Here is a 15,369-nt window from a genome sequence, read left to right on the forward strand (position 1 = left end):
TTCCACTTACTTCATTCATCACACTAAACAGGCACACATGCAGAAAGCAGACTGTCGCAACTACTGACTGACTACTGGAAAATATAATTACAGCAGACAAACAAACTGGCGCAGAAGAAGAAAGCACTGCATCATTTTGTCAAATGTTGAACTGTAGGCAGTAAACAACAAAACAGGAACAAAATCACAGTTGTAGGCATCAAGATCAAGAAGCATGGAGGTAAGTTATGATGAAGTGTCTCCTTGTTTATTACCTTGAAAATATGTCACTTAAGAGGTGTCGCATGACCTGGAGCACAGTAATCCCTGTAAAGTTGACAAAGTAACAAAATCGATGAAGTTCAAGTCTGTCACATTGTGAAATGTCTTAGTCAAATGCTGCCTGTTGTCCTACCATAATCTATAACAGAATGACTATATATATTCATAGCAGAATTATGGCATTTGATATTAAAGTCATAACTTTTCTGACAAGTGTGAATTAGTAGCAGGATTTTTGATGCAGTGATATTTCTGACTGTGAGGTTTCAACAACTGGTTTGCACATGAATTTGAGATGTTAAATCACCAGAAATTGTAAAGTAAGTGTTTATCTGTCAGACTATCCAAGGTGCTTTATTTTTGCCCCAGTGCATGTTACGATAATAATGGGAATAGCTGGGTGTTAGGTGTAAGGAATTTGAAGTATGTTGCTATCTACTGTCTACACAACTTACTATACATTAACATTCATGTGATTAAAAGATGAAGCAAACTGTATCATTTTGGAATATTTAGTTATCATATGTAGTTTATGGCGGGGTATAATTGAGACATTTTGTTCTTATTTCATGTTTTGTATTTTAGGCTTTTGGCAACCTTCTTTGTGTAAAACAAAAGATGGTTTGGTTCACAAATATTTGCTGGACAGGAAGTCGGATCTCAGGATGTTTTAGCTTCCTCCTTTTCCGCTGCTCAAAACAATAGCCGCTAAACAGTAAAGCAGCAATGTCTGGTTCAAGAGCATAACAGACTCTTAATGTGGCTACGTACTGAAGGATTATTTTGTTTAAATTTAATGATGAGCAGCTCTTTACTGGATGATTATTCACGTCCTCATGTTTCGGCAGGACTCCTGCCTGGTCAGATGCGACAGCCTGGATGCTGGGTCAGCATGTGACAGGGAGGTGATTGACCATATGACCTTTGACCCTGAGGGCTCTGACCCCACAGCAAACCTTGAGCCTTCACCGGCAGAACTGGCTCAATGTGAGGCTGAAGTGGGCACGCTGCTCAGCATCAATCGCTGAACTGAACAAGAAGATGGGGTCATTAAAGGCACCAAGGTAACATAAATGAAGTGTCTGATGGGATGTGAGAATTTCCAGCACCGATGCATCTTGGACTCTAATAATATCAGTAAAACTGGTCTGAAATAATGTGCTTGGCTTCTTGGCTTGGCTGAATAAGAATGATGATTGAGTACTTTCCCTTCACTAAACAACATGTGGTTCAGCTGATAGCTTGTCTTAACATAAACACACAGGTATTTACTGACAAGAATGTTTTCTACTTTCCTTCTGCAGTGACCCAGGTGACCTGAGACCACAAGGACCATCCAGACCTTTGGTTCCTGACCTTCTGTCTCACAGGCTGGTCCGAAGCAGCCCAGAGAGACACATCGCCTCTGCCATCACATCTAAAGCACCACTGGCTGACCGAGGTCACTGTATAACTTTGTCTCTGTTCAGTAGACCTCATCTTTTGATCCTGTGCACCTGCACTGTATGTAGGGTGATCTTTCCTCCCACCAAGCAAGACAACAAACAATGTTTTGTGTCCATTGAACAACTGGTGCATTATTTAAAATATTCATTCAAGTCTGTATAATACAGCAAAGATATTCCAGCATGTAAAAAATATTAAACTGCCTCTCACTTTGTCTCAATCACCGCAGTTGACCGCACCTCTGCTTTTCATCCTCTAGTGGGCAGTGGTGTAGTCTGGACAAAACTGCAGGAGGTTTTATCATCTGTGGAGGACTCCATCAGCTGTAGAAGAACCTGGGCTGCCCCCATCACAGCTTCTGACCAGGACAAGCACAAAGAGCATCTGAGAGCAGCGCAGGAGAGCTGGGTTAAAGCCACTCAGGTGTTAAAGCATGAGTAAATTCATCATGATTCAATAATGTGTTTGAATTTTTGTTATTTCCTCTCTAAATTCAACAAAAAACTAATGTTGGACCAACTTGATCTTGTTATTGTCTGATTAAAAAAAAAAAACACCAGGCAAAGCTGTGTCTGTCTCAGATTTAATGGATCGGTCTAACTGATTGCAGATATTGGAGGAGATGGAAAGAGATTTTGGGATATCGTGCCCATCTGCTTTGCCAAAGGACCAGTATCAGGGGGACATCCTGGATCTGGAGAAACACGACTCTGCTCTCAGAAACACCTTGCACAGTCACCAGGAGGAGCTGGAGAGAGCACAGAACTCAATCTGCCAGATGGAAGAGGAAAAGAGCAAGGTGGGAGTTTGCCATCAGTTTTGTTTACGACGGGGGAAGGCAAAAAGATGAATCAGTTTAAGACTACAAATTCCTCTCAGTTTATGGAGTCAAAGAGTAGAACTTATAATATAATTAAGTATAACCAACCTGTGTTCATTGATGGCTAGGAAAGTGAGTCATAGTGATGTTTGATGTTTGGTTGATTCTGTGTGTTCAGACAAGAATAAGTGTAATACCTCCACTCTTGTCTTTCAGCTGGTGGGTCTCCATAAGGCCTGGAGGTCAGGCAGTCGCTCTCCTTCCTACCGACCCACTGCCGGGACTCTGAGTCCAGACCTGGCCTCTCCTCCCTTTCCTGGTTCTCCTTTACTCCGCAGGAGGACAGCCAGAGGTCTAACACCTCTGTCCACTGGTGGGGATGGCTCCCCATTGGGCTCCGTTCACTCAGGCAGTCCTTGTCCCAGCCCTGTCAGCCCGGAGTCCGAGACAGAACGACTGAACAGGTGAGTCTGAGGAGCAGACCAGGATGAACAAAAGTCAGCTCCAGCACACTGTGGAGACTTACAATAAATTGAATGAATGACTATGTTTTGGTCTAATGACCAGTGTCAGGTCTTTCACTTGTAAATAAGTCAAAAAGTAATGACAGTGGATGGGAACTGATTTTTGTTTCTGTCTGTATAGAGGTGTGCAAAGATAAATTGTCTTAGCACGGGGTTTTTAAAAACTGTATTCATATAACCAATTAAGTATCCTGAGTTATTGACGAGGCACTCACACAAATACTGTGTAAACCATGTGAACGGGTAACCGCCTGCAGATCTTAGGGCAGAGTAAGGCCTGATACAAAAAACATACAAAATAGTAAAAGTTTTACTAGTTGGTCCAAGTGACCATCAAATATTTATATCATGGAGAAATACCAAAAGTAATTTATTATAATGCAATTTATATTTTGACCTATTCAAATTTGACAGTTAATTGACTGGAATAATTACACAGAATATTTACATAGCCAGAAACCTGACTACTTGAGGCTTAACTCAGCCAATAAAGTGTTTCCTCCTCCACAGCAGCTTTATTATTTGTATAATTAAATCTATTTGTGAAACAAAGCAAGTGCTCTTAACCCCACACATCCTCCCTCCTTTTATCCCAGGTACATCGAGAGGCTGAAGGCCAGAAATGAGCGTCTGACTGCAGCTCTGGAGAGGAGGAAGGGAGAGTCGGAGCAGATCAGTATCACGCTAAACAGACTTGAGTCCGACTGCTCTGCCCTGCAGATGGCTCTCAAATACTGGTACACACATAAAACACACCTGTCACACCAGTGCAAAAGCCTGTCTGCACATATTTGTATATTTCTTGTCAGTGTTACAATGTTGTCTGACATGCATCAAGATAATGAAAGTGCACAGGTCAGCAATCTAACAGTATTACTCTGGGTTCTGCTCATCTTGTGAGGACATATTTTCTCTGTGTGGTTGTGATTGACAGTGAGGAATGTGAAGAGGCCTACAGCGAGCTGCTGTCAATTTATGAGGCCAAGAAGCAGCAAAGCATTCCTCTGCAGACAGACTCAGCAGGTGTTTGAATACCACTTTTTAATACCACTGACAGCTCAGTGCACTCAGATACTTGTATATACAGAGGGTATGCATGTCATTCATTCACACACACACACACGCGCAAACACACAATTGTACTCACTGTTTTTTCCTCTCATCAGAGGCAGCTGGTGACAGGCAGCAGCCTGACAGTCCATCATCTCAGCTCAGGAACATGGGAGGTGAAGAGCTGTCCACCTCCTTCTCAACAGCAGGGGTCTCAGAGGTGACGGAAAAACAGAGTTACACAGGGCAGAGGTGATGTTTTAAAGCACCCTTACACAATCAAGCAACATAATAGGAAAGGCTTGAAAGGAAAATACGTCAGTGATGACTATAGGTCAGACTTAGATTGCAGACAGAAAGAGTGGACATTTCCTGGACTGACTTTTATGTCGAGTCTTTCACTGTCCGTAACCCAACAGGACACCTGAGCCAGTGAATCGAGAGGCCGTTCTCCGTCAGCAAATTGAGCGTCTGAAGAGGGACCGGGCGGCCATTTGCCTCCCTAAACCAAGTCCAGCAGCAGAGACCAACCTGAGCCCTGATACCGGTCACCCAGCTGGGTCAAGAGGGGGACATGTGACTAAAGATAACGTCAGACCTCCTGATGCCAAGAAAGAGAAGGCTTCCCTCTTCTATGAACTCATCTCTGTCAGGGTAGGAGCTGTGTGTTCACGGCCCGTATGTAAAAATGACAAGTCATGCCAAGTCCAGAAAATGAAAAAAAAAAAAAAAAAAAAAGCAGCTAAAACCTTGCTGCAAAGACATGATAACAGAAAAGGTGACATTTGTCCTGATGTCATTGTTGTGTTTTGCATTATCTTTACTACATAACACTGACCTTAGCCTACAAGCCCAAAACACATTGTTTGGAGTGTACATATAGTAAAATGTTAATGTAGAGTCACTGCTGACAGATCCCTGAGGTCAGTGAGTTCTAGTAAAGCATGAACCTGAGTGATCCTTTATTATCAGTTTATCAGCAAAGGCCGGACATTGACAAACATATATTTCCTAAATTATTTAACCCTTTAACAGCAACCCCCCATTGGAGATACCATATTTATAAGGTTCAGTTGTACTCTGCCGTGCATGATTGTTACAACTGGGAGTTCTTGTGTTTTTGGTTTTTTTTAAATAAGAATCTAACATTTCAATCTAAGTTTAAGATTTCAATTATTTTCTTTCTTTTTTATACTTAGAGGCAAGAATCAAAATGGGAAAATGCCAATCACAACACTGTTAAATTGGCCAAAATCACACTGTGTTTAATATAGCAGCCTATAATTACTGGAAGTCATTTTATTTAAGTGTCCGAATACTGAGTGAATAAATGTATGCACTATATAATGCCCTGAGTTCCCACAATGCAATGATGACATGCATCATCTTCTGTTAACAAACAAACAATGTAATGTGTCACATTTTATAGATGCAAACATTATCATTGCATGACATTACACCTGTGAATAATGCCAAAACCTTGATTTACTCCTCACTATGCAAACTAGTGAGTTTATATTATATGGGAAGAAGTGAATACATGAATCAATGAATTCATATATATTAAATACTTAGGGAGACCAGTACAGGATTTAAAACATTTTTTGGCTTTGGTGAGTCCTCACAGTAGTATTAAATCAAAATCATATAAAAATACATGCAGTAGGGGCTTTGACCTTCCACAACAGCCTCAAAAGTAGAGATAAATCTGATAGTTGTGATCAAATTTCTACATCTTGTGCTTCTACCACATTCTTCCTGAAAAGCTTTACTTATGTTAGTCCTGCGTTTAAATCTTAATAGACTACGGTCTATGGTTTAACTGTTTTGGTTCAGGAGGAGATGTCAGATCTGCGAGCTCTGATCCGCCTCAAAGAGAAAGAGCTGAGGTGTCTGGAGTGGAGCTTAATGGCCCAAAAGGCCCAGGAAGCTGCGGGAGTTTTCATCCCAGAAAGCGTCAGAGAAGAGCTGGAGGATCGGAAGACCTGAACAACAGGTAGGACAGGCTCTTGCAGCAGCACAGCAACATAAGCTTTTATTTTTTTAATTTTCAAATAATTCAAAGTCAAGGTGAAATGAGCAAGAGGGAGCAGGACTTTGGTCTACTGTGACAAACCCGATTCAAATCTGGGTGTCCCACACGGGAAATCACACATCTACCAAAGCAGAATCCCTCCAGGCCAAGAAGGATATTTTGGTTCCACAAGGTCTTCTGCTGGGCTGTCCTGTCGCTGCAGCACAGATTTCCACTGCACTACGCACCTCAGTCATTGCCAAATGACGGAGAACAACTGCTGTAGGTTAACACAGATTTCTGTCGAGCTCTCTGTCACTTCAGACCCCATGTTAGGTCTGAAAGCTACACATCCTTTTGCATAAAAATGTCCCCCTAAAATTGTCTTCTTTTTATCATTAATATTTCTTTAATATTGTTTTATCTTGATGTGAATGGTCCTGCTCCCTTCCTGATTTCTAATTTGTCCTTGGGAACCACTGCTTTAGATGTCTGTGTATGCCATGTTCTCTAATAGATAAAACTGAATGGAGAGGGCTCTTAGTCAAATGTTATGTTTCAGAGGTTCTGTGAGACAGCAGCCAAACTGGGCAGTGACAGTGACATCGCTGGACCTCGAACCAGGCCCATTCTGAAAGAGCTGCAGGCCGTCCTGCAAAGGTGAGTTTTCTGTATGTCCCAAATTGTGCGTTCACATTGGAAAAGTCACCACTTCATTACTTATACCAGACAGCATGGATACTAAATGAAGCCGATGTGTGGGAAAAGTGTCGACACAAAGGTTGCAAGACACTTTCAGAAAGATCATGGAAAATGAATGTAAACAATAATGTTCTTACGCTATAAAATACTTTCAATTAAATTATCTATCAGTGGGAAAGTATAATAACACATTAGCGCTCAACAGTAGAGAATAACTGAAAACAAGGTGATGGATTACTTGTAACCACTCCAGATGAATACAGTGTCCCCTGGTAAAATCTAATTAAGATTTGAAAAAGGTACCCAATGAATGTAGTCATTGTTAAATGAATCCTTTAGGCATCTGTCGCCTGGTTTCAGTGGACACTGTTGGCTTTGATCTGTTGCTTAGGAACCATCTCAGCAGAAATGAAGACTTTGAACATAAAGAGCTTCTAGTCCTTTCTCTCCATCAGGTGCTTCAAAGGGCGTCCTTTTTCTCATCTGATCTTGAGTTGTGAATACTTCTAAATAAAGTAATGTGTGTATATAGGGTCAAGGACACACCATTAAAACACTTATGATTCTTTACATAGATTTTATATGATTTCTCTGAGAAAATATCTTTAATGCCTCGAGCAAAATTAATATCTTGACTGGTTCTCCTCTCTGTTGCATCTGATCTTACTTTTGTTGTCAGGGAACAAGCCCTGAAGAAGAGGTTAGCTTTAGTCCAGGACTCATTGAACACAGCTCTCTCAGACAGTGCCTCACACAGGAGGGACAACGGAGAACAGATTGCACGACTCACACAAGCTCACAGGTAAAACTATGTTATTGTCTTCGTTCATCAGCACCCCAACATCCAACCAGAGGCTAAAAAGCAAATGCAGATGTGGTAAAATGGATCTCATGTGTGTCTTTTCGTTCCAGTAAAGCCTTGAGCTCGTACCGGCAGATTCGCAGGAAGTACCGGGAGCAGGTGTGGAGGCTGGAGCAGAAAGTAGCGGCCATGATCGAGAGTCACCACGACCAGAGCGGAGCACCAAAAGCTGCAGGGGAGGCCTTGGAGTGGAGGAGGGAAGAAACTGTCCTGTGAGCCTGAGATTATTCAGTCAGAGAGTAGGTCATCTATCAGCCATACATCTCCGCCTGTATGCTTCATCATTGCTGCATGTCTGTCAACCTTGCAATGACATCAGCAGCTGTCAGTTCAGACATTCATTGGCTCTTCAGAAGTAAAAAATAGAGTATGAAGGGCAGTAGAACATGGAAAACATTATGAATTCTCCCTGTTCAACCACTTGTGAAATAGTTGCCAATAAACTGAACAGGATTCCAGAGCTTAACTTGTCTAACAGGACTCACACATCACAAGACACATTCCTTATTTCAGAGAAACAGCTGTCACGCAGTCATGAATGTGTAAGGCTGACTCAAGGACTGAACCCACTGAGGACCTCAGGACTGACCTCGACAGCGCACATGTCCTTTTTCCCATACAAGCAGACGCAATAAAAGCCTCCCCTGGCTGGCCGAGCTGTTGTGAAGGGGGGTACTCCGAGAAGGGGGGATGGGAGGTGGGACAATGGCTGATGTGCACGCAAAACGTGCCACTAGCCCATTTTTCTTTTTGCATTTTCATATTTTCTCCATCTCTCTCGCTCTCTGCCTTTCACACCACTTAGGTTTCTCTTTAAAGGGTCAGTTCACCCAAATTATTTAAAACAAATTAACTTATCTGAGTATTTTTGAGCCCTTGGCTTTGTCAGAGGTTGCATGTCTTTGAGTCACATGCAGTACAACTCTCAGATTCATGTAATGTAGCATCATTTTATCACAATAAAGAAAGTGAAGTGATTTGAGAAAAGTCTGACAAAGCGCGGTTGAATATGTTTATTTTCAAATTTCCAATCTTGTTAATAACCTCAAAACCACATAGATTTAATATGCGACCTTTTGACCCCACATTGAGAATCACTGCAGTAATACTGGCTTTGGTGATTTCAGAAAATATAGAAATGCTGTGAGCACCACAAATGGCAAATTACATTCACCTTGGTTGTACTGGGTAGGATGCAGATATCTTAACATATGGACAAATCCAAAAATCTCTACACCTCAAGAGGTATCTAGACTTTAGCTCATTTGTTTGTTTCTTTCTTTTGGGTGAACCAACCCTTATCTCCTGCTTTCTCACATTACTTATCTTTTGCTCTTTACATGCCACTGACACCTCTGTTTCTCTGCCTTTACCGTATTCCCTCCATCTTCTCCCCTCACTCATCTCTCAATCATCTCTGTCCCCTCTCCCCTCCCTCCAGCCGACCCTGTGCCCTGACCTGCCCGAGCCGGTCAGCTGCAGCTGTGACTGGCGGTCAGGAGGTTAAGGCAAAGGTTGAGTGTCACACCCACAGGGTCACAGCGATGCCTGGCTGTTGTGTTAGCCTGTGAATGGAGGGTTCAGAGCGCCAGACGAGGTGGCGAGTCCCTGACGCCCTGACTCTTGCCTGAGCTTGCCCTTTCCCGAGCAGAGGTCACCGCGGAGGGCCTGTCCTCTGCACTGCCCCCATACCTCCAGGTCACCATCGCTATTGTTGTAATAGCTGCCATTAGAGCAGATGATACAATTATCGTTCCATTTTGTGTTCCCTCTCTCTAAGGTCTATGTTGAGCCTCTGAGTTCATCAAAGGTTTTTTAGATGACATGATTCTTGTAACCTCAGGGTGACTCTCATATCAAAGGGAACAAAATGTCTCACAGAAAGAAAAAAGGCATTTTAATCATGACTGTCTCAGTGTTTGTGCATCTATACAGTGGTGGGAGAAGTACTCTGATCTTTCATTTAAGTAAAAGCACCAATACCAATGTATTAGTCAAATAGTCAGCATTTTATAGTTGTAGTTTGTTGACATGGTGCAAACTGTAACTGCTTCATATACAGTTAAGTAGTTTAACCTGTAACAATGTACTGTATTTTATAAGCTCATTATGATTATTTATGTAAAATCCTAACATGCAAAGTAGCTTGTAAGTATAGATGTTGAATGAATCCGAGTAAAAAGTGAAAAACTGCCTCTGAGTTTTTCTCAGAGCAGAAAAATGGCTACTGTCTGTGTGTGTGTGAGAATGAATGAATATGGATTATTTGATTATTACTACTGATGAACAGATGTGTAAGCAGCATTTTGCTGTTTTGCTGTAGGTGGTGGAACTAATTTTAACCATATTAAAATTATGTATTTTTATGATACCTGCCTATTGTTTTTACCATATTATTCTTTGTTGTCTCAAAAAAAAAAAAGAAAAAAGAAACAGAACAAAAAAAAAAAAAAATCACTCCCTGACCAGAAAGAAACAAGAAAGACAGAAAGAAAGAACAAGCTGGCTAAATTCTTAGCTAAATTGGCTAAGAATAGCTAAATTCTGTTAAGCTAAAGTTGTTGATCACTATTCTAATAAAAATTCTGCTATAATGCTGATTTATACAATGTTTGGTTATTTAATTTATGACAATGCATCATATTTTATTAACTTATCATTTGTTTAGTTTGTAAAACTACATTTTATAAAGAAACTGAAGCATATATATATATATATATATATATATATATAGTAATAAAAATAGAGTACCTAAAAATTGTACTTCAAGACAATATTTGAGTAAATGTACTTATTCCACCACTTGAACTCACTAAAGTGCTACACCTTGGTTTAACCTTGATCCCACATGAAAGTGTAAAAGGTCTAATCTAATCTTGCTCATGATTAGGTTCCTGCTGATATATCTGTGATGAAATATGCACTGAAAGGCAGTTTTGTAAATGTGCACTAATGAATAAGATAAGAAAGTTAAACAAAGCACATGAAGTGAAGAAGTGAAACGACTCTGGTATTTAAGTGGGTATTTTCGGGGGTGGTATAAAGGCTGTAACAATCTCATCTGTTAACTTTTAAAGTTCCACATTTCTGGACACGTCTACCCCCACATGAAACAGCCAGAGCTCGAGCCTGTGGATAGGGGAGTTTTTCAGTGCCTGGGAAAAATACCCAAAGCATTATTAGACAACGACAGAGGCTGTCAATCAGTGTGGGGGTGGAAGCAATCACACACACACAAGCACAAGCAGGGAGGGGGTCAGTGACCCAGGGGTTTTAGGTCAACTCATTTACTCTCTGCATCCGTTCCTCATTTTAATTCGTTGTCCCTCTGTAAGCTGTATAAAGAGATCACAGCCTGTGCCTTCATCCCTGCGTCCTTTCTTTCTCAAAGCCATTAGCTCACCTGTCACAACCACTCCATATCCCCTCTCATCTCCTCATCCTCTCTATATAGCTCTCTGTTCCCTGCTCTGTGTTGTGGGACACTGCCACGCTGACCTGACACCTCTCTCCTGAGCTTTCTGACAACAGTCTGCCCATGGGGAGGTCAGGACGATGGGGTGCTCTGGGCATGGAGAAGTGCGAAAAGAGATTTGACCTCAATCAAACGGCCTATCACATCCGCTTTGTGCTCTCACCCACTCGTATAATAACAGCAAACAGCCCGAACCAACAGGCCACCTCAGCATCACACTGCCTCCAGATTGAGCGTGAAACCTTGCTGCATATCATTATTGTCTGGTGAAAATGCACAAGTCCAATTAAGGTGATTTCCATGCTTACAGGATTGTGTGCACGCTTGTCAGTGGGTTTAGAAAGTTGTTTGATGCCTGAAATTCACCCTGTTGGATCAATGCTAGAATTAGCATCTTTAAAAAAAAAAAAAAAAAAAAATTCCTGAAACATTGTCATTTTAAGGTAGACTATGTGGCGCGATGACATGGGAAGTCCCTTCCTAGTCATTAATACTGGCATCCATGAAATAAGTTAATCAGTAAAACTAAAAAATTGACATCATATATAAAGAAACTGATGAATGAGATTACCTAAAAAACAGTGGAAGAAATTCCTCAAATAGATTTAAATCTATTCTGATGCAGGGCTTATGTTATTTTATTAAGAATATAGAGGGGAAGCTTACTGGTCTATATTGTATTTATTGACAGGATAGTTAAGGACATTTTAATGTAGTGGGTTTGTTACAGGACGTTTGATTACATTACAGTTTCATAATGTACACCATTTATTTATTTTACAGTCTTTTAATTAGTATCTGTTTTACACATAAGTGTGTCCATTATATGTGTGCATATATACTGTACATGCACATGTATGTAATATTACTTTCACTTTAGGTGTTTCTTTTCTATGAATTTCAGGGATTTTAGACAAATGGGCAAGAAAAGTTTAAAAATCTGGAAAATGTGGGGAAACATAACAAATGTCCCTGTGCTAAAAGCACAGGGGATAATGTGTTTCAGCTATGCCTTTTTCAGTATGCAGCAGTTTCATGGTTGGGTAAATTTTCACCAACAATGAGTCATCAACAGGTGCACAAGCTCCAGTCAGAGGCAGGTGTCCTCAGATCCGCCTCACTGAAAACCTCACATGGCCCATGTGTGTGGAAAACCTTTTTGAACTTTTCAGAATCAAACTGTGGAAATAATCGTTGATCATCTGCACAATCACATTAAAATAAAACAGCCTATAGTCTTTTGCAGGATCCTTTACATGTGGCTTTCTCCAAAGAACAATGTCTCTCTTTACATGCCTTTAAATAAGCCATACTTCACAATATTGTTAGTCTTTTAGATTTCTTCTGACATCTTATGATTTCATTAGACACTCTGACAGTAGGAGAACAGTAAGAGAATGATATACAACAGTGGTCACCAGCCAAATTCAAAGCAGGGATGTTGCAATATATAAAACTCCTTCACCTTCAGGGCACTCCAGCTTTTCAGAGGAATGTATGTTTTTCCATCTTACATGCATCCACTGGTTCCCATTTGTTGAGACTTGCTTCAGATAGATTTCTATTTAGAAAATTACCAAATTTGCATTGGAAAGTATTATTATTTGTAAGTTTTCTCTGCTGCCAAATGTGGTTTCTTGCTGGGAGTGGGTGGTGGTGATGCTAGCTGGTTGGCATGCTAACTTCAGTAGAAATGAAGATGTAAATAGATGCAAAACACTGGCATTGTTTTCCACCACTGCAGACAGAGTAAAGGGCAGGCGAGTTAAGGAATAAAGTTTGTGATGAACTTGCAACATACTGGTAAGTGAACAGCTGTTAATGCTAACATTAGCTATGTAGAAATAGCAAAATGCACATGTAGCACCTTTAACATAAAGTTTATGTTCCTTGCAGTAAAATCAACTGAAGCATGCAAAAACATTAAACTGTTAAACCTGACAGCCTGAACTCACACCTGAATGAAACTTAGCATTTAACTGTGATGAATCTTACATAATGAAGCCCCCCTGTCGTAGGAAACTCACTGTCTGGGTGTTTTCCACTGCGAGCTGAACACACCACAGATCTGTGTCCGAAACAAAAAAAAAAAACAAAAAAAACCCTGCAGAGCAGATGAGCTAATGAGGTCAGTCAACTCGTCAGCTTGAGAGCAGTAGCTTACAGCAATAAGGTGTTTAGAGGGGAAAGATGTCTGTGGGAGTGGCCTTGACCTAATCCTGTTAAAGCATTTGAGTCGTCTTCACTGAGCTGATTAGGTACATTTTCTGTCATCCTAAGCACCTTAGATGACCAATAGGCCATGTCTAGCTGAAAGCAGAGGGCACAATCAGGGAGCAACAGATTGGACACAGATTTACAAGAGATTGAAGCTGGCGATTGGGAACAAGATCAAACTGTTGTGGCTGCAAAAAGCGTTAGGTTAATGCCCTGTCTGAAAATATCAGGCTTCTTGGATGCTTAAAAACAAAGAAGTTCATCTTTCAAATGGGCTATCCCGCCAACAGCATATTGACAGTCTGTCAATGGTAATCATTTTACATCTGGAGCAAAACCCAACAGATCCTTCAGCTCATCCATGGTCACAAATATTGCCTGCACAGTCTGAGCTTTATTTCTAGAGATACCAGAGGTCATGTTGAATACACCTGCACTGAAAGCAAAGAAGGTCAAGCCTGTGATTATTTTGATGTATTATTCATAACATTATGTCACGATAAGAAAACAAAGCATTAAAGCAGTTATTACCACTGTGGCATTCCACACAAATCAGGGACACATATAAAATGACAGACAAGTGACCTCCAATCTTGCACTTGACGTACTTGATGGGCAGCCATAGGAAATCTGCATTTGAATATTTAAAACTCTATGTTGATAAGTAGGAACAATAGCATCACAGTAGACAGAAGGTCAAAATTTGCAACTGGAGTCTGCTGAACTTTCACTTATGTTAGGCAGTGAACATATGTGCTGCCTGGTGATGATTCAGTACTTCTTTCTGAAGGAGTCTGCTAACACTGGTAAACAGTAATTTTGTATTAATAATGGGCCAAATGACAAAGTGTTTGTGTGGAGTGAAAAGTGTCACTCATGGTGAAAAAACCCAGAGTGTTATCACCTGACTCTGCAGTTTCCTCTCTACTCTGAGTATTTCAGCGTCTTTCAGCTCGTTCTGTTTTTGTCACTGCTCATTAGCTTCTCTTTTGGCCACAGCAGGCAACTGTTTTGTGGCCAAAAATCACCTGCTCAGCACCAAACTGCACACAGAAGAAAACAATTGGCTGGTGAACACAGGATGCACCAACCAATTCCTGCCACCAAGTCATCACATACAGATGCTTGTACAGGAACCCAGTAGCATCACGTTTTACCACACCGGGTACTCCCCTGGTGTCATTTTTCAACATGCAGTGTAGTCTCAAAGACTTGTAATGTTTTCTTCTCTGACGCATGATTCAAGCAGACTGTGGCCTGTTGTCTGCTGACGTATATGGGACAAGAGCACGTTATGGTGACAGTGAACTTTCTCTGTAGTAAACCACACCACAGTCTTTCCCTGAACTTAACCAAGTAATGTAAGTGTCTACACTAACCACGGACTTGACTCATTCATTAAAGAATATATAAATAAATAAAATAAAATAAAAATACCTTTCTTCTGGATGTTGAAAAATGGTACTAAAGTGGTACCCAGTGTGTTCAAAAGTGACGCAAAACAGCAAGAAGTGAGCTCTTGCAGCAGTTTGGACAGCAGCACTCCAGATTCCAACATGACAATACAACATCAAGCAAACAAATAAAACAATGCTAAAAACCAGGAGACATAAAGGCTCAGTAAAGCTAAGAAAAAACTGTAAATATTAAGAAAGCTAAAATGAGCTGTGTGTCTGCTGGATGTGTGAATAAGCAACTGTCCAAAGTTCAAAATGTTGACAGCCTGAGTGGTGCTGCCAAAAAGTGTGGAAAAAGACATAAAAGTGGAGTACTGTGAATAACAGGGATCATGTGGTTGAGTCGGAGAAAAGCCAAGGCTTATTTTGTGTTTCAGTTTAACATTAGCCTCATTCAATAATGTATCTTATCTTTACAGCTAACACACAGGGAAAAAAGGCTCCGCTGCCATTACAGTAAATACTTCTATTGACTCCTCTACAAACAATGGGTTGATACCTCGTTCAGAGCGAACACTAGAAAGCTGATTTGAATGACAAC

General features: G+C 40.8%; 1 protein-coding gene and 1 long non-coding RNA gene across 4 annotated transcripts in view; one reads left to right on the forward strand and one right to left on the reverse strand.

Moving 5' to 3' along the window:
* ushbp1 (Usher syndrome 1C binding protein 1) lies at window positions 1–10,050 on the forward strand. Its single transcript, XM_018695669.2, is given in 15 exon segments — window positions 1–220; window positions 1,110–1,280; window positions 1,282–1,339; window positions 1,541–1,702; window positions 1,967–2,130; window positions 2,318–2,506; window positions 2,744–2,991; window positions 3,648–3,788; window positions 3,986–4,074; window positions 4,218–4,353; window positions 4,521–4,755; window positions 5,938–6,086; window positions 6,671–6,775; window positions 7,497–7,619; window positions 7,730–10,050. Coding segments are annotated over 15 exon segments (2,142 nt in total). The 5' UTR covers window positions 1–214; the 3' UTR covers window positions 7,896–10,050.
* Window positions 2,858–15,369, reverse strand: part of LOC108896513 (uncharacterized) — a 23,792-nt gene continuing 11,280 nt past the window's right edge. For 2 of the 3 annotated variants that reach the window (XR_001963128.2, XR_007814964.1), the window contains exons 3-5: window positions 4,199–4,314; window positions 3,267–3,328; window positions 2,858–2,997 (exon numbers count right to left, since the gene is read on the reverse strand). This is a non-coding gene — a long non-coding RNA (uncharacterized LOC108896513). The remainder of the gene's footprint in view (window positions 2,998–3,266; window positions 3,329–4,198; window positions 4,315–15,369) is intronic. The other variant, XR_007814965.1, reaches the window with a different exon arrangement.

This window comes from Lates calcarifer, linkage group LG17 (assembly GCF_001640805.2).
Source record: "Lates calcarifer isolate ASB-BC8 linkage group LG17, TLL_Latcal_v3, whole genome shotgun sequence".
Classification (NCBI taxonomy): domain Eukaryota; kingdom Metazoa; phylum Chordata; class Actinopteri; family Centropomidae; genus Lates; species Lates calcarifer.